The 24205-nt window shown below is 48.7% G+C and overlaps 1 protein-coding gene and 1 non-coding gene across 2 annotated transcripts in view; one reads left to right on the top strand and one right to left on the bottom strand.

The window, feature by feature from the left end:
- Positions 1-24205, bottom strand: part of LOC138401213 (fer-1-like protein 4) — a 36549-nt gene that overhangs the window by 8422 nt on the left and 3922 nt on the right. The window contains 28 exon segments of the mRNA XM_069496578.1: positions 2406-2522; positions 2620-2757; positions 2834-2934; positions 3027-3069; positions 4119-4250; positions 4338-4396; positions 4542-4740; positions 7011-7096; positions 7099-7171; positions 7265-7381; positions 7818-7999; positions 8119-8257; positions 8684-8808; positions 8936-9089; positions 9793-9945; positions 18024-18140; positions 18214-18301; positions 19937-20037; positions 20445-20565; positions 20659-20836; positions 21030-21138; positions 21496-21854; positions 22500-22686; positions 22771-22954; positions 23070-23229; positions 23487-23571; positions 23653-23715; positions 23955-24086. Coding sequence (XP_069352679.1) covers positions 2406-2522; positions 2620-2757; positions 2834-2934; positions 3027-3069; positions 4119-4250; positions 4338-4396; positions 4542-4740; positions 7011-7096; positions 7099-7171; positions 7265-7381; positions 7818-7999; positions 8119-8257; positions 8684-8808; positions 8936-9089; positions 9793-9945; positions 18024-18140; positions 18214-18301; positions 19937-20037; positions 20445-20565; positions 20659-20836; positions 21030-21138; positions 21496-21854; positions 22500-22686; positions 22771-22954; positions 23070-23229; positions 23487-23571; positions 23653-23715; positions 23955-24086 — 3702 coding nt within the window.
- LOC138401304 (U7 small nuclear RNA) lies at positions 12704-12765 on the top strand. The gene has a single exon (XR_011236464.1). It is a non-coding gene; the product is annotated as a U7 small nuclear RNA (small nuclear RNA).

Raw genomic sequence — 24205 nt, 5'->3', positions numbered from 1 at the left:
TTTTTCTTTTTTTTTTTTTTTTTTGAGACAGAGTCTCACTCTGTTGCCCGGGCTAGAGTGAGTGCCGTGGCGTCAGCCTAGCTCACAGCAACCTCAAACTCCTGGGCTTAAGCGATCCTACTGCCTCAGCCTCCCGAGCAGCTGGGACTACAGGCATGAGCCACCATGTCCGGCTAATTTTTTTGTATATATATATTTTAGTTGTCCATATAATTTCTTTCTATTTTTAGTAGAGACGGGGTCTCACTCTTGCTCAGGCTGGTCTCGAACTCCTGACCTCGAGCGATCCACCCGCCTCGGCCTCCCAGAGTGCTAGGATTACAGGCGTGAGCCACCGCGCCCAGCCTCTTTTTTCTTTATAAATTACTCACCCATCCTGTGGTATTCCTTTATAGCAACACTAAATGGACTAAGACAATTGGTTTGTCATGATTTCAATTATTTGCATGTCCTAATTACTATTAAGGTTTAGCATTTTTATATATTTATTGGCCAGTGGAGAATCTTACATCAATTGCCTTTTTATATTCTTTCTAGATTTGTCTATTTGTGTGTGTGTGTGTGTGTGTGTGTGCGTCTGCTTCTTACAGATTTGTAGGAGCTCCTTATACGCATTGTGGACACTAGCCCTTTGTTGATCATACATAGGTAAACACTTTAGTCCAGTCTATGGCCAGTCCTATCACTTGTTTTAAAATGTTTATGGATGCCCAGAAGTTTAATCCTAATGTAATCAGACAGGTGTGGTAGCTCACACATGTAATCCTACCACTGTGGGAGGCCGAGGCAGGAAGATACCTTGAGATCAGGAGTTTGAGACCACCCTGAGCAAGAGCGAGATCCTGTATGTACTAAAAATAGAAATTAGCCAGACAACTAAAAATACAAAAAAATTAGCTGGGTGTGGTGGCACATGCCTGTAGTCCCAGCTACTCTGGATGCTGAGGCAGGAGGATTGCTTGAGCCTCGGAGTTTGAGGTTGCTGTGAGCTAGGCTGATGCCATGCCACTCGAGCCCGGGCAACAGAGGGGAACTCTGTCTCTAAATAAATAAATTAAAATCTTAACATAATCAAATGTATCATTTGTCTCCTAATTTTTTCTTTGTACCATTTTACATATTAAGAAAACTTCCCCACATCCAAGTTCATAAAGATACTGAATATTTTCTTAAAATGTTATGAAATTGATAAGCTTCCTCTTGCCCACCTTTCACTGAGGTCCTGCTTCATGCGAGGGTCTTGGTTCTGGCTCCCCACCTTGCATAGGCTATAAAAACCCAAGGCTCAGGGGCCAGGTGTGAACAAACCCTCCCAAGACAATCTGAGCTTCAGGACTTGTCTTCCTTTTCCCCCTGGGATTCTAGTTGCCTCTTTATTTGGGGCCTGATGGCATTTTCTTTTGTTTTTTGTTTTGGTTTGGGGTTTTTTTTTTTGTTTTTTTTTTTTGAGACAAGGTCTAACTCTGTTGCCTGGGATAGAGTGCAGTGGTGTGATCAAAGCTCACTGCAACCTCACATTCCTGGGCTCAAGCAATCCTCCTGCCTCCCTCCCAAGTAGCTGGGACTACAGGTACCCGCCACAATGCTCGGGTAATTTTTCTAGTTTTTGTAGAGCTGGGGGTCTCACTCTTGCTCAGGCTGGTCTTGAACTCCTGAGCTCAAGCGATCCTCCTGCCTCAGCCTCCCAGAGTGCTAGGATTATAGGAGTGAGCCACCACGCCCTGCTGGGATTTCCCTTTCCTATGAGATTAGCATCCATTTCAAAGACTGTTTATCTACCATTTCTAGAAGCATTATATTATACCATATAGTCTGTCATACTGTGAGAAGCAGAAGGTCAGGATGACTTCTGTTATCTAATTTATGCACTAGGATTCTTAGATTATGATAGAACAGTACGTTAGAACATTTCTTCAAATTACGCCTTAGAATCCCTATATTTAAAACAGATGGAAGCACAGCATCTGCTCTGGTGATAGGGAATGAGGGGGCAGAGCAGCCCACTTATTCCCCCCGACATTATGAGACAGCTTTAAGAAAACTTCAAGGCCCTGCTGAGTTCTGTATGAAAATCACAGCAATGGGAGGACCTGTACAAAGGGATTTCACGACAAGCCATCTGAAGCCTGAGGTGCAGAGATGCACTCGTCCTGGAATTACACTCCCCATTCTACAGGACCAGAACCACAAAAGGGCTCAGGAGACCTACGCTCTAAGTTCTGGTTCTGCCACGAACAAGCTTTGTAATCCTGAGGATCACCTAACTTTGTGCCTGAGATTTCCTATTTGAAAAATGAAGTTGGACTCTGAGATCCTTCAGGTTCCTTCCAAAGCCTTCATTCTGCAGGTTTCGTGCACATTAACTTAGGTGGAATTGGAGGCATGCCCAAGCTGTAGATGCTCACCTTGACAACATAGACTCTGACCAGGAGCTTGATGGGTCAGTTCTGTGGGATCCCCCGAGAGATCTGAGGCTCAGAGAACTACATTGCCTCTGATTCAGGGTAAATGAGGAAGGAGCCCTGGGGTGGACAGAGATAGAAAAGGCCCTAATAAGAGAATTGTCCTCTAGAATCCCCACATGTGCTCCCTGGTCCCCCTTTCCTTCCACAAACATACCTTGAACTTGCCCACCGGGTGTCCAGAACCTTCTTCCTCTTCATCTGCAACCTGGCCCCCTAGCCCTCGGTATAGGGGAAACACTTTTAGCCAATCTTCAAAGTGGTTAAACTCTTCCTCCAGGGAGCTGTTGTAGATCTGAGAGGCAAGGGCCTCAGTGACAGTTCGATGTCCAGAATCCAAGGAAACTTCCCTCCCCGCAACACCCAGTCACCTTCAGGGTGGCAAGTGCTTTTTTCCGGGACACAGAACCTTCGACTTTAGCCTCACCCTGGTCTTGGGCCTCCCCCTCCACAGAAACAAGGTTGACTCCATCTGGGAACAGCAAAAATGCCCTCTATCAGAAACATCTGGGTGGGTAGCAGGGTGGACAGATGGAGCAAGAGCAGAAAAGCCAAATCTCTCACCCGAATCTCCATGATCGTCCATTTCGTCCTCATCAAAGTTGGGCTGAAATGAAAGGGCAGATCAGAGATTCTTCCCCATCCCTTTCGACTCCTTACCCTATCTCTCTTCCAGGGTAGAGAGCTGGGAAACCTTAGTTCAAGCTCCAGCCGTGTAAGCCACTTGCATTTTCAAAGCTTCAGTTAATCGTCTAGTCCTCTGCTGTCCAAGACAGTCACCACTCGCCACATGTGGCCACTAAGCACTTGAAATGTGGCTGGTTCCAATTGACATGTGCTGTATGTGTAAAATACACACCTGATATTAAAGCCTTACTGTAAAATATCTCATTAATAATTTTTATTGGCCGGGCGCAGTGGCTCACGCCTGTAATCCTAGCACTCTGGGAGGCCGAGGTGGGCGGATCGTTTGAGCTCAGGAGTTCGAGACCAGCCTGAGCAAGAGTGAGACCCCATCTCTACTAAAAATAGAAAGAAATTATATGGACAGCTAAAAATATATATAGAAAAAAATTAGCCGGGCATGGTGGTGCATGCCTGTAGTCCCAGCTACTCAGGAGGCTGAGGCAGGAGGATACCTTGAGCTCAGGAGTTTGAGGTTGCTGTGAGCTAGGCTGACGCCACGGCACTCACTCTAGCCTGGGCAACAGAGTGAGACTCTGTCTCAAAAAAAAAAAATAATAATTTTTATCATCATTACTTATAGAAATAATACTTTGGCTATGTTAGGTTAAATAAAACATATTATTAAAATTAATTTCACCTGTTTCCTTTTTTTCCACTCACTCACCCACCCACCCACCCACTCTTTCACTCTCTGACTGCGTCCTTCCTCACCTGTTTCCTTTTACCTTTTTTAATGTGGCTATTACAAAAGTTAAAATTACGTAAGTGGCTAGCATTATATTTCTGTTGGACAACAACAGCTCTAGATAGTGGAGTTAACAATCCCCAGCTTCTAGAATTGCTGTGAAGATGAGAAAAGATGACGGCAATGAAGAGCTCTGAAAAACTGCAGAGCTCCACATTGTATGAGATCATTCTTCATGCCATTTAGCCTCCGGCCTCCACCCTGGAACCCTCCCCCGCTCCCACCTGCCCCTGGAGCTCGTGCAGCGATGCGTAGTACTTGGACCACCAGTCGAGTTCTTTAGGATCTGGGATGTCCTCCTCCAGCTCAGGCCCTTGAAGCAGGAGGCCTCCTAGGGGGAGCTTCTTCAGAGGAGCCTGAGGGACAGAAGACTCAGTCCCTATGACCCAGCACCACCTCAAGCCTCACCCGCCTCTTCTCTGCCCATCTCCCATACCCATCACCTTCAGGAGCCGTCTGGAGATCCCCATTTCAGCCGAGATGGGATCCAGGGATTTCTTTCCTGGGAGGGGGAAAATGACACCATGAGGAGATTTGGCGAGTAGAAGTCAGACTCCAGGCCCCATTGGAGGGTCCCCTGGAGCCATCTCTGCCAGGAACCAGAGGGGCTTCTATCTGGTGGCCCCTAAGGAGAGAAGGCTCCTAACCTTGAGGTCTCTTGGGCACCAGGTCTCCTGTCTCCTCCTCCTCTCCTTCCTCCTCAGGAGGATCCTCATGACCCCGGAAAGCGAATCCCATCATGTGGGGGACAATGTGGGAACCCACAAGGACAGTGCGGCCAAAGGCCCGGCGCTCGATCACCAGGATGCTGAGTGGGGGCTGCAGGTAAGGCTGCTCTGGCAGGTCCTGGGTGGGAGAGAGGAACTGTTTCTGAGACCCGGGGAGAGGGAAAGGCAGCCACAGAGAGGGGAGAAAACAATACACCTAAACCTGCATTCTTTTTTTTTTTTTTTTTTTTTTTTTTTGAGACAGAGTCTCACTCTGTTGCCCAGGCTAGAGTGAGTGCCGTGGCGTCAGCCTAGCTCACAGCAACCTCAAACTCCTGGGCTCAAGCGATCCTCCTGTCTCAGCCTCCCGAGTAGCTGGGACTACAGGCATGCACCACCATGCCCGGCTAATTTTTTCTGTATATATTTTTTAGCTGTCCATATAATTTCTTTCTATTTTTAGTAGAGATGGGGTCTCGCTCTTGCTCAGGCTGGTCTCGAACTCCTGAGCTCAAACGATCCGCCCACCTCGGCCTCCCAGAGTGCTAGGATTACAGGCGTGAGCCACCGCGCCCGGCCCTAAACCTGCATTCTAAGCCCAGCTCTGCCACAGCCTCGCTGTGTCATCTCTGGTAAGTCATTGTGTCCCCTAAGGGACACAATCCTGGATTCAAAAGATTGTTGTAAGTATCAAATGACATAATAGATAAAAAAGTACTTTGGAGCCTACAGGGTACTATTGGAAACGTGGGGTTGTTGTTATTCTTACGTAAAGCACCGATGTTCAACTTGAAATATATATTTAGAAGTATAAAAATACGTATGGCCTTTAACTCAGGAATTCTATATCTGTCAATGAATCCTCAGTGGGAGGGGAAACAATTTTACTACTGTGTTTCTGTGTTTATTTTATATATGTGCATGTGTGTATGTGTGTGATAATTATAATATAAAAAAAGGAATGAAGGAATAGAGCTATACTAGAGAAAAGTTTCTATATTTTACTGCAACTAGACCAATATTAATCTAAAATACACTGTGGGCCAGGTGCAGTGGCTCACACCTGTAATCCTAGGCCTATGGCAGGCCGAGCCAGGAGGATTGCTTGAGCTTAGGAGTTTGAGACCAGCCTGGGCAAGAGTGAGACCCCATCTCTACTAAAAATAGAAAAATTAGCCAGGTATTGTGGTGTGCTTCTGTAGTCCCAGCTACTGGAGAGGCTCAGGCAGGAGGATCCCTTGAGCCCAGGAGTTGGAGGTTGCAGTGAGTTACAATGATGCCACTGCACTCTAGCCCGGGCAACAGAGTGAGACTATCTCCAAAAAAACAAAAAACAAAAAACAAAAAACCCTGAAGCTCAAAAAAGATAAGTGATTTGACAAGACCCTAAGTGACAATGCCAGAATTTGACTCCAAAGCCCATGCTATAGTAATTACAAATTACACAAAGAATTTATTTTTCTTCTTAACCCCTGCTGCCTCAAAGACTATATATATATTATACACACACACACACATATATATACATATATATATATATATTTTTTTTTTTTTTTTTTGAGACAGAGTCTCACTCTGTTGCCCAGGCTAGAGTGCAGTGGCATGATCATACCTCATCGCAACTTCAGACTCCTGGGCTAAAGCAGTTCTCCTGCCTCAGCCTCCAGAGTAGCTGGGGCTACAGGCTCGAGCTACTATGCCTAGCTTATTTTTCTTTTTTTTAGAAACAGGGTCTCACTATGTTGCTTGGGCTGATCTCAAACTCCTGGCCTCAAGCAATCCTCTTGCCACAGCCTCCCAAGTAGCTGGGACTACAGGCATGCACCACCATGCCTGGCTAATTTTTTCTATATATTTTTAGTTGTTCAGATAATTTCTTTCTATTTTTTAGTAGAGACAGGGTCTTGCTCTTGCTCAGGCTGGTCTCAAACTCCTGAGCTCAAACGATCTTCCCACCTCAGCCTCCCAACGCGCTAGGATTACAGGCGCACCCTGTAATCCTAGATAGATTCTTTGAGACTTATCCTTCAGGACACTTGGATAATCTACTAATTCAATAGAGCCAATAAAGCACCACAAGTCCATTGAGAAATATAGGGATAAGTATACTACAGCCCACCCATAGGCCAAGTCTGGCCAACTGATAGCTTTTATGAATAAAGTCTTATTGGAACACAGTCATACTCATTCAATTACATATTGTCTATGGCTGTTTTCATGCTACAATGGTAGAGTTGAGTACCTGCAACTGAGACTGGCTGGCACACAGAGCCTAAAATATTTACTATCTGGCTTATTATAGTTTCCTGACCCTTGGATCATCTAAAATAACCAGCTGGAAATCCACCATCCACTACCCTCTTTCACTTCTCTGCCCAGCATTTCTTGCCCCCCAGCCCATGCCCTCACCACCATCAGATGCCTGACGAGCTCAGTGAAATTGGGGTTCTCATGGTAACTGGCCAGGACCTCAGACTCCACACGTCGCCCAGCACCTCCAGCACAACCTGGGGCTGCTCCACCTCGAACAGGTGCACACGACCAAGGCCCCTCAGACCCCAGAACAGCACCTAGAGCCAGGAAGTGGGAGATTCAGAGACCTGCACCTGACAGAGGGAGACCACAATGTGGGGGAATGGGGGGCTTGGGATGCCTGGTGCTACCTCAACATGGAACTCCCTGAGCACTGGGTGCACGTTGGGTGGCAGGGACAGGCGTCCAGAGAGGGGCTCCACCAGGGGCGCCAGATCCTGGGGCTCCACATCACGGGGCACTGAGGGCTGCAAGGGGAAGGAAGTCAGAGGAATCAGGCCAGAGGAGGGACAGCCTGGGTGTGGAGAAGGGATACAGGGAGCTGCTGGTAAAGTACAAACGCAGAGGAACCAAGCAAGGCTGGATTGGTGAGAGGAGTGGGCTCAGGAAGCCACAGGAAGGGAAGAGGGTATCTGAGGCATGTGGGATGGGGTGGGACCCACAGCCAGGTTCTCTGGGGTCGGAGACCTGGCAAGGTGAAACCTGGGGATGCATACCTGTAATGTTCCTTGGGGTCATGAGGTCCAAGGAAGTGACTCCAGGAAAGACCTGTAGCCTGCATTCTCTGGGGTAAGTGACCTGGGGCGGGGGGGTATCCCTGGGACATACCCATGTTTTCTATTCCCTGGGGATGGATGGCCTAATGGCCCACAGCCTATGTCAGATAAGCCAGGCTATTCTGACCTCAAATCGGCCACTGTAGTCCAGTTCAATGAGTTCAAAGGTGGCAATGAGCTCTCCAGCTGCCCAGGGTCCTTTCCTCAGGGGGAAAATCTGCAGCTCAGGGCATAGGTATGGGTCCTCCACCAGCTTTACCCTCGGGGCGGCCAGTGCCCTGCCCAGGAACGCGGGGGGGGGGGGGGGGCCTGCAGGAAGCAGGGTGGTGAAGACAAAAGGGGAAGAGGCTCAGGAGCCGGGCTAGGGTCGGGGGGATCAGGACAAGGGAGACGCCAGGCCAGGACCCCAGCTGGAGCCCAGGCCACACTCACAATCTTATTGTGGTCAAAAACATTGATGACCACTAAGGGCGGCTCTCCCTGCAGATGCTCCCTCCTGCCATCTGTGATCAACTGGTCAAATACCAAGAGTTCATCCCACAGGGGGCTCAGCGTCTGCTCCAGGACCTTGGGGGCCATGCAGAAAAGAGGGCACTGGCAGCTGTTAGAAGAAGGCTCCCAATACACATGCCAGGCGAGCACCCCTGCTCTAAGGGAACACCTGAAGTGACACTTGTCACAAAAGGAGTGAGATGTGATGAAGCTGAAAGAAAGCACCTTCAGATTGGTGGTGGAACACGCCCCTTCTAGCCCTGTCTGTCCCTGTTGTAATCCGCTGCCTTTGGAGCCCAGGCCTAGAGTCAACCCCAGAAAAGGACTCCTCACCCCTAAGACCTCTGGTCCTATACCACCCCCTGAGTAGGGAAGTCCCATCCAATATTTTGTTCTGAAAACTCAGGGTGGGAAGAAAGTCTTAGGGCCTTGGGGAAAAGCTCAGCCCCACACCACCTTGTCTTCCAGGCCACTTCCTCCACCTCCCATCCCAGCCCTCACCCATGTGGTCTGGCACTGTGTAGAGATGAGGACTCGAGCAAAGGGGTCTGAGAGGCCACTGTCATCTGCTGCCAACACACCTCGGGCCTGGTACAAGTGAGCCCGGAGCTGGAAGTACCTAAAGTCTGGGGTGAGGGGGAAGAAAGGAGCCATGTTTGCTCAGGGGACCACTGGGGTGCCTGACTCATTGGCCCCACCCCTTGGGCAAATAGCAAGGCAGGCGCTGTGCCCATCCTGCCCCCCTGCGCTCACCATCCCGGCATAGGCTGTGGGGCAGCCCAGCCGAGGGCTCAGGCAGCAGGTCTGGAGGCAGCTCGAAGGTGCAGGCCTTGACTTGTTTGCCCAGACCCAGCCACAGGAAGAGCTCCAGCTTGGCACAGACCTCCCCAGGGCCTGCCCCGGGTGCCTGTGTGGGAAGGAAGCATGTTAGGGCCCCACTGCCTCCTCTTATTACCCCAGCTAGGCCCAACAGTCCTGCTCCTCCAAGGCACACCCTGCTCCATGCGGCTAAACCATGCCCAGCTCCCTGACCTGAAGAACACTCCCTCTGTGCCCAGCCTTGCACCATCTTCCTGCCCGCCATCCTGTGCCCCACAACCCTCTACTCTCCTTCCCAACAATTCCTGCTTCAAAACTGTCACTTACTATACCCCACAACCCCACACCCCAAAACTGCACTCTGAGCTCTGTCCTCCAGCTTTGCCTCCTCCGCCCCAACACACATTCCCCGTTCTCTGACCAAGGGTCACAGCTTCTCCCCACTAGGGACCCCTTTTGGTATCTTTTCCAGGGACACCTCATTTAGAAATATTTTGCCTACAAACCAGCTATGCTTGTCAGGGACTAATTACACTCTCCGGTTGCAGCACATGGCCCGCCTGTCAGCGACTAGTCAGCAAAAGGACCAGTGCAGGCCCACAGCTAGCAAGCTTTGGAGTTTATCTCATTTCGAGCTGACCTGGGCAAAGGCACAATCTCCTTTTGGCTTTTTGGATAACTGAAGAGAGTCTGGGGGCCCTGGTTGGGAGTCCCAGGCCTCCACCCCAATGCCACCCTGCCCTACGAGCCTCGCCCCCTTCTCCCAGCACCCTCAGCCCCGGGCCCCTCACTGTGAGCAGCAGACTCTGGATCTTCCCGCAGTCCCGGCCCCGTTCCTCCTCGACCACAGAGAATAGCACATCCTGGACAGGGATCCGGGCCCAGGCCACGCGGCACCGCCCACTGAGCATACAGACCAGCACGTCAGGGAGCGGTGGCTGGGGCTGTGGGCAGAGAACTGGGTCACGGAGGTGGACTTGGAGCTAAGACCACCTGCTGCCACAGCTTGGACTGGACAGATGGACCAAATATCCATTCCCTGCCCTGACCACCCTTGAGCCCCAGATCCATGTGGCCACCTGACTTCTGGACATCTCCCTCTGGATACTCCAATAGTCTACCCAGACTCAAAGTCCAACCTGACTACTTCTTCTTCTTCTTATGGTAAAATACATATAACATAAAATTTACCATATTAACCATTTTTAAACATACAGTTCAGTGGCGTCAGGTATAATACATTCACATTGTGCACACATCAATCACTACCACCCATCTCCAGAACTCTTCAGCTTGCAAAACTGAAACTCTGTCCCCGTTAAACACTAACTCCCCATTCTCCTTACCCACCCAGCCCCTGGCAACCACCATTCTCCTTTCTGTCCCTATGAATTTGACTACTCCAAGTACTTCATATGAGTGGAATCATACAGTGCTTGTCATTTTGTGCCTGGCTTAGTTCACATATGCCTTTAGGATAATGTCCCCAAGATTCATCCATGTGGCAGCACGTGCCAACCTGACTCCTTTACCTTTCCCTCCACCCCTGCCTGATCCTTCTCAGTGTCCCCACCAAATGCCCATTCACATCAGCCACATGCCTGAGCTGGTGGCACTCTTCTCTCCCAACAGCCAATCCCCAAGTTCTGCCAGTTTCCCACTTCTCTCCCTTCCTCACTCTTGTCACAGGCTCCTTAGGCTTCCTGCTTCGGTCCTCCCTTCCAGCCCATTCTCTACCATGAATGACTGGCTTCTCCCCATCCTCTGGGTCTCAGTTTCAATTGCCTGACCACCTTTTCCAAGCAGATTCTCAGTCTCTATAACATCTTTCTTAGCAGTTCCTATAGATCGTAATTCTTCTTCTTCTTCATTTACAGATGTATAGTCTGTCTCCCATATTAGAAGTCCCCAAAGGGCAAGGAACATGGCAGGGGCTGGATCCCCAGGGCCTAATACAGAGGCTGGCACATAGTAGGACTTCAAATATCATTGAATAAAGGGGAAAAACCCAGCTAGAACTGATCTCTCCAAAGCACAAATCTGACCCTCTCCTTCCCCTTTTAAAACATCATCCCAGACTTCCATTTCCACAAATACGAGCTAGAAATTAAAACCTACTTCTCACCAAAAAAAACTAAAGTCTGGGTAAAATAGTTTTAAATATTTTATTAAGGGCAGTGGTGAGTATAAGAGTCAAGATTATCAGACCAAACTCTAAATGACAATGTGAACCCAGGGAGATTAGCAGAGCATTTAAGCCACTTTTGCCACAAGGGCATTTGCCAAACCTGAGCTTTCCATGACCTAACAATGAGTAAAGACAAAATAAAGAGCTCAGATCCCACTCAGGACAGGAGTCTATTAGGAGATTTCTCCCCTTCCTGAAAGCCAGGATCCCAAAAAATTATGCCTTCTGGATAAAGGTTACCCATAAATAAACCTGCCCCCTCTCTTACTACCCTGGGATCTACAAGGAAAGTTGCCTGCCTGGGTGAAGCAGGGGAGCTGGAAATTGTATCTGAAAAGAATAAGCACAAACTGACTTTTTCACAAGCCTAGGTGTTGCTAAACATCAGACTGTAGTGTAAGGTGATCTAAGGCAGAAGCAAAGTCAAATGCTTTCTGGAAAATATGTACCTTTATTCCAAGATCCAAAGAAGTCCCACAAATGATTTTATAAGGAAACTGTAATGAGCAATTCGCAGTCAAAAGCAACTAAGCACAAAAGGAAACAGCAGAAATAGCAATACCAACTCAAAAAAAAAGAGTCTGTTATTGGAATCATCTGACATTATAAAAACAACTCTGCTTACTATATGTAAACAAAACTAAACAAAAGACAAACTTTACTGGGAATAAGAAACTATGAAAATAACATAGTGGATGTGAAAAAAATAGGACTTAAAGAAATGAAAAGCATAATGGTTAAAATAAAAAATTCAGTAGAGGCACTTATACAGTCTTCTGATTTTCAATTAAAAAGCCAAAATAGGCCGGGCACGGTGGCTCACGCCTGTAATCCTAGCACTCTGGGAGGCCGAGGCAGGCAGGTTGTTTGAGCTCAGGAGTTTGAGACCAGCCTGAGCAAGAGCGAGACCCCCTCTCTACTAAAAATAGAAAGAAATTATATGGACAGCTAAAAATATATATGGAAAAAATTATCTGGGCATGATGGCGCATGCCTGTAGTCCCAGCTACTTGGGAGGCTGAGGCAGGAGGATTGTTTGAGCCCAGGTGTTTGAGGTTTCTGTGAGCTAGGCTGAGGTCACGGCACTCTAGCCCAGGCAACAGAGTGAGACTCTGTCTCAAAAAATAAAAAAGTCAAAACAGGCTGGATGCATTGGCTCATGACTGTAATCCCAGTACTTTGGGAGGCCAAGGCAGGAGGATCACTTGAGGCCTGAGCAATATAGAGAGACTCCATCTCTACAACAAAAATACAGTGACCTACAATTGCACCACTACACTCCAGCCTAGGTGACAGAGTGAGATCTTGTTTCTAAAAAAAAAAAAAAAAAACAAACAAACAAACAAAAAAATCTAAACCCATAAGCCTTTAGAGTAAAGCATAGGAGAACACCTTTGTAGCTTGGAAGTAACTGAAGGCTTCTTACACAGGTAATAAAAGACAAACATAAAAGAAAAATTAGATAAATAACATTTCATCAAACTTTAAAATTCTGGTCATGAAAAATCACCACTAAATGTTATAGCTCTTTTAGAATTTATCCAGCAGGTTTTCCAGTCCTCACCATAAGACCCCATTAAAAAAAAAATCACTACTAAGAAAATGAAAAGCAAACCACAGACTGGAAGAAAAATATATATAAAATTATATATCTGACAAATGACTGCTATCTAGGATATATATTTTAAAACACCTATAATTCAATAATTAGGAAGCAAACAGTTCAATATTTAAGATTGGCAAAACTATGAGAAAGACTGCACAATTCTAAGGTGTTCTAAACAGCTGGAAACAAAACAAAACAAAACAAAACACTTCACAAAAGATATGTGAATGGCAAACAAGCACAACAGAAAGTTCAATACCACTGGCCACTAAGGAAACACAAAACTATTAATACAATGAGTTACCATTATACACCCATCAAAATGTCTAAAACAAAAAAGATTGGTAACACCAAATGTGGGTGAGAAAATGCAGCAATTGAAACTTTTTAACTTTGTTGGTGGATGTGTAAAATGGTACAATCACTTCAAAAAATGGTCTGGCAGTTTCTTATAAAATTAAACATAGAGACACCCTATGACTCAGAAATTCTACTTTTAGGTATTTACCCAAAAGAAATGAAAGCATATGTCCACAAAAAGACTTATGCAAGAATGTTCATAGCTGCTTTATTCATAATAGCCAAAAACATAAACAGCCCACACATGTCCATCAGTAAGAGAATGAATAAACAAATTGTTATATATTTATACAATGTAAAATAAAAAGAAATAAACTAGATGTCTGCAACAATATGGATGAATCTCAAAAACATTATGCTGAGTAAAAGAAGCCTTTCACAAGAGAATATAGTCCTTCCTCAATATTCACAGATTTTATATTTACAAATTCACTTACTGGCTAAAATTTGTAACCCCAAAATCAATACTCCTGGTGCTTTTGTTGACATGTGTATGGGCAAAGAGCCGAAAAGTCTGAACCACCCTGAGGTGGAACAAAGCAATTCTCTGCCTTTAATACTGTAAACAGCATCTTTATAGCAGTCTATTTAGTGCCATGCTTCTCACATTTTTGTGTTTTTTGTCAGTGATTTTGCTGTTTAACGCATTGACTGTCATGTGAGTTCTATTTAACTTAGGCTAATTTTGACCCTGGGGCCGCGTGAGGCAAAACCCTTACTTGTTGATGTTCTTATTGTTACAATTAATATTGTTAATTTAATTCTAAAAACGTGGATTGCATTGCATATAACCCACGCACAAAAAAACAATTAAAAATGACAAATTAGAAAGGATCATTTTGTTTTAATAAAACACAGTGGCCCCAGGGAAAAAATCTTTTTTCCTAGTGTGGCAGTCAATGTGTTAAAATGGCCTTCAAGTGAAGTGAGTGCTACAGTGCTGCTTAGTGTTTGTTTCCAAGTGCAAAAAAGCTGTGATGTATCTTACACAGAAAATACCTGCATTAGATACACTTTGTTCAGGCATGAGCAATAGTGCTGTGAGTCCTGAGTCCAATATTAATGAATCAACGCTATATTAACTAAGGTGTCTCTAAACAAACACACATAAAACAAGGTTATGTACTGACAAATTGACAAAAATGTAACCAAAGGCTCATAGGAACCTAACCCTATATTTCCTCTAAGAGCAGTGATTCAGTGTTTGCTAATTCAGTGTTTGCAACAACATCATAGAATCTGACTACCACTAATGACAAAAATCAACTATACATGCTATAAATTCCATTATGTGAAGTTTGAGAACAGTCAAAGGTATAATGAAAAAATCAAAACAAGGCTGGGCGTGGTGGCTCATGCCTGTAATCCTAGCACTGTGGGAGGCTGAGGCAGGAGGATCCCTTGAGGTTGGAAGTTTGAGACCAGTTGAACAAGAGTGAGACCCCCATTTCTACTAAAAATAGAAAGAAAGGAAAAAGAAAAAAATCAAAACAGTAGTTATCTCTGGGAAGTGGGAGTGGTAACTGAGAAGGAATAGGAGAAAACATTCTGGGGTGAGAGTAATATGCTAGATAGGGATTTGGGTTACACAGCTAGCATATATTTGCCAAAATTCAGGAAATACATAGTTAAGATTTGTACATTTCATTGTTTGTAAATTGAACATCAAAGGAAAACCCTGTAAATTAAAAAAAAATCAGGCCGGGCACGGTGGCTCACGCCTGTAATCCTAGCACTCTGGGAGGCCGAGGCGGGTGGATTGTTTGAGATCAGGAGTTCGAGACCAGCCTGAGCAAGAGCGAGACCCCATCCCTACTAAAAATAGAAAGAAATTATATAGACAGCTAAAAATATACATATATAGAAAAAATTAGCCAGGCATGGTGGCACATGTCTGTAGTCCCAGCTACACGGGAGGCTGAGGCAGGAGGATTGCTTGAGCCCAGGAGTTTGAGGATGCTGTGAGCTAAGCTGACGCCACGGCACTCACTCTAGCCCAGGCAACAGAGAGAGACTCTGTCTCAAAAAAAAAAAAAAATAATGAAATATGTCAACATTTGGAAGATCTACATAAGTCAGTGAATCAAATTTCCAACTGACCTATGCATGATGGTTTCAAATGATCTTATGGATGATCATGCAAGGATAAGAGACCCACTCAAAGGGCAAGATAGACCAATGAATTTTAATATAGCAGAGTATAAAAAGTTCCCTGCCAGACACTTGCAAAATGTAAAACGATGCCTCTTTTATCACTAAATTTTTTTGTTTGGAGAATGTGGCTATTTTTCATAGAAATATGTTACTTATGTTAACAGGCAATGGGCTTACTCCTATTATTTTAAATGAATACATAATTTTTTATTTCTCAGGGTTTAAAATTTTTTCAGGTATAATTTATATAATGGTAAATATCAAAGAATACAAGCTATATAAACAAAAGCTCCTTGAGATCTCCAATAATTATTAAGGGTATAAAGGAGTCCCGAGACCAAAAAGTTTGAGAACCACCGGACATAGAGAAATTCTTGCCCTTGCACACTAGGACATGTACAAACATGGTCTTGGAAGCAGTTTCTAATAGCTGCCCTTTGGGAACAACTCACATATCCACCAACAGTATGGTGGATAAGTAAATTACAGTATATGCATGCAATGGAATATTATACAGCAATTAAAACTGACAAATTACAGCTACATGCAATGATATGGATAAAACTCACAAACATAATGATGAGCAAAAAAAGCAAAATAATATAATATGAAAGTAAAATAATATAAAGTTTGAAAAACAGCAAAACTAAACTATATTATTTCAGGGCACATATTTATGTCATAAGAATTTTAAATATCAGCTGACAGAAGGAGGTTTTTGTTATAAACTGAAAAAGCAATTTTGCACTAAAATTCAATATATTAATAATAAGGTCTCTACCCTGTCTCTCCTTCCAAAACTCTATCTCCCATCTGCCCAGGCCTCCCAATTCTGGGTCTTTGCACATATTATTCATTCCTTTTTGCTTCCAAAACTCCAGCTTATCCTTCAAGGTCTGAGATCAAAATCCAACTCCTCACTCTTTGAGAACATACTGGCCTCAACAGTCTAAACACCCTGTGCTTCAGAGGACTGAGATTCAGAGTCAGTAGAACTGGCTTTGAATTCCAGCTCAGCTACTTAGCCAGCTACAACATGGTGGACCAGTTAGTTTCCCTCTCTAAGCCTCGGTTTCTGCTCTGTCAGTTGGGATAACCTCTTCCCAAGGTTGTTGGAAGGATCACCCAAGACAACAACGCAGATGCTTAGCAGGGAAAGCATTCCAAAAACGTACACTCCCCTCACCCTCCACATGTCATGCTCAGCGCTTCAGACCAGGGAGGTCATGCCCAAGGGAGCTTACTCTCAACTCTTCATCCAAAGAGATCCTGAATGTTTGCTAGATCCCCGCTGGGCCCTAGAACTCTCATCCTTACCCTTAGCTAATCCAAATAGAGCTTGGTCCTGTACCCAAAGCAACAGGCCCTCTCAGGTAGATAGTTAGGATCTCCGGCTCTTTTCGGGACAGACTCCCTGTTTTGACCAATCGTTCCACCTTTGAAGATGGATAAGGGCAGGCACTTCATTTTAATGTTGCCCCACCCTTAATCCTACACCTGCTACACCTGGGGAAGGAGGGAACGCTTTATCAATCTAGCAATTCCCCATCCCAGGCAGAATAAGATTTAGACAGTGAGCTAGAGTAACCTAAGGGTAATTAATATGCCATTAGCTTGAATCTGCATTGTGGTTCACCACTCCCAGGTGGGCTTTCTTGGAGGGAGCTTGTATATGCAGATGGATTTTGAGGACACCTGTTGATCATTGGATAACATCCTACACCTTCCAAGAGTCCCTCTCCAGACTGGGCTAATAAAAGGAAACAATCTAAGAAGCCAGAAGGAAGTGAGTGGGTCAGTCAGTGATTGAGTTGGTCTGTGTAAGACTGGTGGCAGGCACCCCCTCCCCTCCCTAAAGGAAAAAGAAGAGGCCCACGAGACCTGCTGAGAACAACGAGAACGAGAACGCCTGCAAGGCCCAGCTAAGTTAAAGAATAGCCACACCTGGATGGTTACCCTGATAAGGGTCTCGGTTCCTGGAGTCCACACATACCACCAGCCCCTCCTATTTCTCAATACCCGCCCTAAAACTGCAACAAAGAAATTCCTCACTCTTCACCCCAAAACTCTTCAAGCCAAAGAAACCCCCATCCCTCAATTCTAAAAACATACATAAGCCTGCTCAAAACTTCTGGGTGGCACAAATTCTCAGGTTTCTCTCTCTCTCCCTTCCGGGACCTGAGAACCTCCAGGGGTGGGGGTGGAGGCTCTCTTGGGACCCGTTACCCTCACTCGGGAGTGCTCTAATAAAGCCTGTTTACTTATCCCTTTCAACTCTGCTCATCTTTCTTTCTCTGGAGCCGGCCAATCCAAAAAACCTTACAGTCTGTCTCTCTCCACTTAATGGAGACAGGACTGTTCTACAATAAAGAGCTGTTCTTGTGAAACTGCTCCCTGCCTGAGTTTACTCTGTCATATTGGCCTTGCTGGTGATTTTTCCAAAAAAGGAGTCAGCGGACTAGGATAATAGTCTGGACTTGATATTAATACTTTGGTGTGTCTGATCATTCTTCGGCCAAGAGCACACTAAGAACCAAGGGCAGACTTCCACCCTGACATCCTTGGTGCCGAAACCTGGGATTCTGACAGTCCCAGTCCCGGCATCATTCCAAAGAACAAATGTTACATCACACAGCTGAGAGGCCTCCGTAATGGTCAGAAAGCTTAGGGAGACAGGTACCCAGGGTGGGGAAATGGGATAGGCAAGGAATTACCTCCTGAGCCAGGAAGCGCAGTTTTGCCAAGAGCTTCTTGGCCAATGCCACCTTCTTTTGCACGTTGCCCTGTTTCAGGCCCCAGAGAAGCCGCAGTCCTTGCTTTGCCAACAGGTTCTGGAAGGCCAAGCGGAGACCATGAGTGTAAGGCCTCAGTCAGGCGCCCCTGACTCCCTTCCCAGGCCCGTACGAGGCTGTGCACCAGCAATTTCCCTCGGCATCGATCCAGGGTGTTGGGCCGAGTCGTCGTCCTGCGCTCAGCACCGTGGCAAAACTGTCTGCAGAGCAGGTGGGAGTCAAAGGAGAGAGTGCTAACCACTGGAGCCACTTTCCTCCGAGCAGGCGTCCCACCCCAGCCTCCCTTATAGCCCTCTCAGTCTGGTGCTCTGAAGAGGTGCCTCCAACTGCAAAGTTTCTCTTGAATCCATTCCTATCACTCCTTCTCCACGGCAACCATCAGTTCATCAACCTCTATCACCTGGTTTACTATAATGCCCTCTTTAGTAATTGCCCTGTTTCCTCTCTCACACCATCCCTCCCCCACTGGTCTTTTTTAAGGATAAGTGTATGTTAGAGCATATCTGTTTCCTTTTCAAAACTCTCTGCTTACTCACAGATGATGATTTGGAAGTAAAAAAAGAGAAAAAAAAAAAAAACCTTCCATGGCTCCTCATCTCACTCAGAGTAGAACCCAAGGTCATTACAATGCCCTAAGAGACTCCCACATGATCTGCCCAACAGAATCATCCTCCTTCCTATGCCCCCTCCAGCCTCATTTACTCTGCTCACATTGCTGCAGTCACACTGGTTCCCTTGCTCTTCCTCAAACACACCAAGCATATTTCTACCTCAGGGCCTTTGCACATGCTGTCCCCTCTGCCTGGAACATACTTACAGACATGGCTTGCTCCTTCATCTTCATGTCACCTTCACAGTGGCCTCCCCTCCATACCCCTTCTAAAACTGCAACACTTCAAACACGTCCTTGCTTTATTTTCTCCCTTAACACTTATCCTTATCCTACTTATATCTCTATCTCTCTGTTCACATGATAATCATCTGTGTCTCCACTCATCCTCCCACCACTCCCCACACCGGAATGTAAGCTTCCGGGATTTTTATGGGCAGGAATGCTTTTTCACTGCTATTCCTGTGCCTAAAACAGTGTCTGGCATAGTAAATGCCATAAATATTTATTGAGTAAAGAGACACATAACTCTTTTGAGAAGAGGATCAGAAAAGACTTAAGTACCTAGAGCAGGTTATGGAATTCAGGGAGTGAAAGTCAAAGATGAAAGCGACTGGAACATGTTTATGTGGTTACAGCAATGACTTGGCAACTAGGGACCAGTTGATGACGCAGGAGAGAAAGGACAATTGTAGAGCTCACTCTTCCAGTAGGTGAGAAGAGATGAAATCAAGATCACAGCTGTGGCTGTTGGAGCAGGGACACCTCCTCCACTGTAGCAGGAAGGAGGGAGTGCAGATGGATGCAGACAGAGGCCGCAGGGTGGTAGCCTGGGTGGGGGAAGGTGAAGCTCCTGTTTTCTCAGCAGTAGGAGAGGTCATTAGCTGAAACAAGTGTGGAGGAGAGTAGGAAGGGAGGTTTGAGGAGACAGGACATGGTGTATATGAGCCTCTAAGAGTGTGGGAAAGGGAGTGTATAGGAGATGGAAGGCAGCCCAAGCACCAGAGGATCTGGGGGTGGCCTAACCCCCAGTAATCTCCATCAAGCTCCCTTGATAGGAACGGTTATCGCCTTCCCAATATTCCATAAAGTGCTGAGCGAATGCAGCTGCAAGCTGCCCTTGGGTCCAGACAGTCATCATGAGTCTCCATCACCGCCCCCCATCCCCCCTCCCCCCCGGGAGTTGGCTGGGGACAGGAAGCAACAGGGCTGGCTCTCAGCTCACCTGCTCCCAGCCACAAGCTCTTCCAGCACCTGCTTGAGCCGTGTGCAGGCCCCTGACCCCAGCCTGCGCTGTTGTGTCTCAACCTCCTGTAGCCCCTGGTCCTGCGTAGAGGGTGTCTTAAGGGTCCCTGATACTGACTTCTTGTAGACCACACCCTCACCCACCCCACTCCCTACCGCATCTCTTGGGTTACCCTCCTTTGGCTCCATTCGGGTGGTGGTTCCATTTTTCTAGTCCCCTACTGGCCCAGCCCCCAGTGGCTCCATCTGTCTCCTTCAGCCAGCCCTTCCTGGGTCCAGCAACTCTGAATCTCTGTCCTCCCACAACTTCTGGCTGCCTCAGCCCAAAAGCTGTGCTATTTGGCTTCCCCAGCCCCTGATCTTGCACCAAGAAGGTGCCAGCTCCCTAGTGCTGTGCCCATTAGCCCTGCTCCAGAGCTCCCTTCAAAGTCCTCTGTGTCCTTGGTGTCCCTATCGCCTCTCTCTGCGGATGCTGGCCTTGCCCTCACCAGCCTCTCGGCCACTTTGTGCACGCAGTTGCTGCTGTGCAGGCGCCATGTGTGATCTTCCCAGCAGCTCCACACGTGCACACATGGCATGTGGTGACAAAGGGGCAAGCACAGGTACGGCCTGGGCGGGAGGGAGAAAAGCAGAGGCTTGAGGGGTGTTCTGGGTCTTTGGGGACCTCCCAACACCCTCCTTTCAGCCACCAGGAGCATTCACCCACTGCCGTCCATGGGCTCAGGCCGCTGCGCAGGAGTCCCCAGCTCCTCCTCCTCCTCCAGCCCGGCTCCTCCTGCGTCTGACTTCAGCAGAGGCTGCCCCTCTGCCACTGTGCCCTCAGTTCCCTCCCTGGCCTTGGACCCTCGGCCCAATTGCTCCTCCTGGCAGCCCGCTGGACCTACCCCAGGAGCAGCACGGGTCAGCAGGTGCCAGACTGAGAGTCAGACCCCTCCCTCAGCCGCCTCTGCCTCAATGGAAGTCAGAACCCACCCCTTAATAAAGGTCAACAGCCCTTGCCTGGGGCTTAAGGTCTGAAACAAGAGTGACCACCCTCAAAACATGACCCTCAGGGAGTCGGCTAGGCCACACACCAATGGAAATCTCGAAGCTGATGGGCTGGGAGGCCACAGCAGGGTCAATCATGGTGGCCTCGAAGAGCACACCAAAGAGCAGGAAATCTTCGCAGGGTGCCAGGGCGTTCTGGGGAAGAGAGTTAGGCTGGAGTCAGCCCGGATTATGTCCTGGATTATGCATGGCCATGATGCCCACAGAAAGACATTGCAACCAAGGCCTAGCCACTGCAGGTATCCCACCTCCCTCTCTGCCCCTTGCAGCCCCAAGGCATTGGCCCTGGGGATTGGTCCTCTCTGGTCCACCCCTAATTGGGCAGCTCTCCTTCCCCCAACATGTGTACATACACTCAAGCATACACACACTGCACTCTTCACCCAAGCCCCCCAATTGAGACCCCCTTCATGGTGCTTTAATGCCTGGAAGTGGATTACACCCTTCAGGGCTGAAAGTGGCCCAGCCCCTTTGCTAAGCCCCAGCCCCCACCTCTGGCAGTGGCAGTAGCTCCTCCACCTCCACCTCCATCGCACTAGGAATCTCAGGCCCCGCTGCACTGGGGCTGGCATCCATGTGCTGTGGAACCGCAGGTAAAGTCTGACCCCGCCTGGCTTTCTTCTTTTTTCGTGTGAGCCGTGACAACCTGGACCCCTGTTGGGGCTGAGGAGGCTCAGGTTCAGCTCTCCCTTCTAACACCTCTATGGACACAGCCACTAGAAGGTGGCCACGGAACCAAAAGCCTTGGCCAAGGCCTTCATTGAGACTTTGAAGACCATCTCGGAGGCCTCCGCTGGGCGGGGAGCCATAGAGAGGCACCCAGGCCCAGCCGAAGGTGGGGTTAAACCCCGCTGTGGGGAACAAGAGCAGTGTTTTGGAGGGGAGCAGGAGGCAGGTGGGTTCCAGGTCAGTCTATGAACCACACCCTTATCACCTCCAAGTCCTTGGAAAGTGGGAGCAGGGCAGGGGCTCGGCTGCAGATGCACTGCCTGAAGAACGACCTGGGGACACTTCTAAACCAACTCAGCTCCCCAAGGCACTATACTGACGGGCAGGGATGAAGCCCTGGAGGTGCAGTCACGATTGGGGCGGAGATATGTTTGCAAGGGGCTGGGGTAAGTGGACATGGGTGAGCCGGCTTGTTTCAGTGCATGCAAATTTGTAGGAAGGGCAGGGCTTGAACGATTATTGGACATGCAGCTGTGGTCAGGATTTTGTCAGTGGAGGCCAAGCTGAGGGTGGGGTTCACAGTCTGGGGGCGACAGGTGAGGCTCCAGAGGGCAGGGCCGGTTTGGAGCAGTTTTTTTGGTTTGTGGTTTTTGTGTGTTTGTTTTGTGGGGTGGACAAAAGTTCCTAAGCGGAGCTGGGTCCTAAGAATGAAATTTGCCGGCAGGAATGGGACCCACGGCGCGACTGGGGCTCTGAGCGGGCAGAGGCGAGTGGAGGTGGAGTTTGCCGCGGGGGCCGGACTCGGGTCAGAGGCCAGAAGCGCTCACCCGCGCGGCCGGGGTGGGAGATCTGCCTCAGGTCCAGCACGTGTGTGGCGAGAGCCACATCGACAAGGGGCGCGTCGTCCCTCAGCTGCAGTCGAAGGCTGCGCGTCAGCGGCAGGAAGAGCTCCACGAAGCTCAGCTGCTCGTTCCACTCGGGCGCCGTCGCCTCGCTGCACACAGACGTCTCGCCCTAAGGCGGCGGCGAAGACAGGCGGAGGGGGGTCAGCGCGGGATCCGGTCTGGGCTGCGGCAGGGTGGGACGTGGGGGACTTACCTGCTGCCGCAAGAAAGACACGCGCACATAGGGCTCCATGAGGACGCGCTGGTCGTGCAGGGCGCGGGCCAGGCTGCCCAGCAGCCCGGGGCGCAGCACGGGAAGCCCCTCAGCGCGGTACAAGCGCACTCGGAGCCGCGCCCACGGCCTCTCGGCCGGCACCCGGCGCGGCAGGAGCAGGTTCCTAGGGTAGGGGGGCGCTGAGAGGCCGGGAGGCTGGAGTCTTGGCCCCTCCCCTTCTCCGCGCCCCGGAGGCCACGCCGGTCCCAGTCTCCCCTCCCCACCTCACCCCAGCTCACTTCTCGATGTCCGAACTGTGCCCTGAGCCCGGGAGTGGCAGTGAAGGGGGCAGGTCCCCGCGTGCCCTCACGGACAAGGTGACTTTGACGAAGCCTTTGGTCCCAGCGCGGGTGTCCCGGGGGTCATGCAGCGGAGCCCATTTCTGGTAGAAGTGGCCATCTGGGGGGAGGGGCGGGCCAGGGGTCAGGGGAGACCGGTGGGATGCACCAGGTGGTCCGTAAGGCTGCAATCGGAGTGTGGGACAATGCCCGGTTCCCGTCTGGCTCAGCAGGGAGGAGCGGGAGTGCAGAGTTTAGCCTTCGAGGGAGATGGCGGTCTCAGAAGTTAATGTGCAGGGGTCGGTGCAGAGTCCCTACCCAGGGAGTCAATTTCTGGGCTGGGTGCAGATGAGTCTCAGCAAGGGAAAGGTTTGGTACCTGGGTGGTCAAAGACGATGCCCAGGTCCATCCGAAAGATGCCTATCCGAGTGGCCATAAAAGGGAGAGTCTGCGAATGGAAAGCCTAGGAGAGAGGTGGTGTTAGTCCTGGAGCTGTCGTGTCCCCGTTTCGCTGAATGAAACCTCTTACCCCTACCCCGCTCACCGTGATCTCCAGCAGCAAGTCTTGGAGGTGAAGCCGGGTCTCATGAAATTCGAACAAGAAGTACTGGGTTGTGACAGTGGAGAGAGGTTAGACGTGAAGAGCTCACACCAACTTTCGCCAGTCTCTGGCAGAGAAAACGCCCTCCTTCCCCGGGCCCCCACAGCGCCTCACTGCAACCTTTCCCTCCAGCCCCTGCACATTCATGGGCTCAGTTCCACTCAAGCCACGCCCCCTCCGGGGACAGTTCCTATCTGGGTCCCGCCCCTTCTCTCAGGCCCGCCCTCTTCCCTGGTCGTGCCCACCTCGTTGTAGAAGGGGCAATTGGTCCCACGCTGTGTGGCAGTCACTTGGCGCTGCTCCCCAACGTGCACAGCCACATAAGGGTTAATGTTGACTCCCACGAGTTTCTGGGCCTCCAGCACGGTGACGCCCACCTGAGGGGTGCAGAAGGTGGAGGAAAGGAAGCCAGACCTGCCTGGGTAGGGGGAAGAACATGTGTAGCCTCAGAACAGTGGGTACTCCCCATGTTTTAGGGCCTGGAAAAAGAGCAGTA

Source organism: Eulemur rufifrons, chromosome 20 (assembly GCF_041146395.1).
Source record: "Eulemur rufifrons isolate Redbay chromosome 20, OSU_ERuf_1, whole genome shotgun sequence".
NCBI classification, from domain to species: Eukaryota; Metazoa; Chordata; class Mammalia; order Primates; family Lemuridae; genus Eulemur; species Eulemur rufifrons.
The sequence above is the reverse complement of the archived record's forward strand: the minus strand, read 5'-3'. Positions and strand labels throughout refer to the sequence as shown.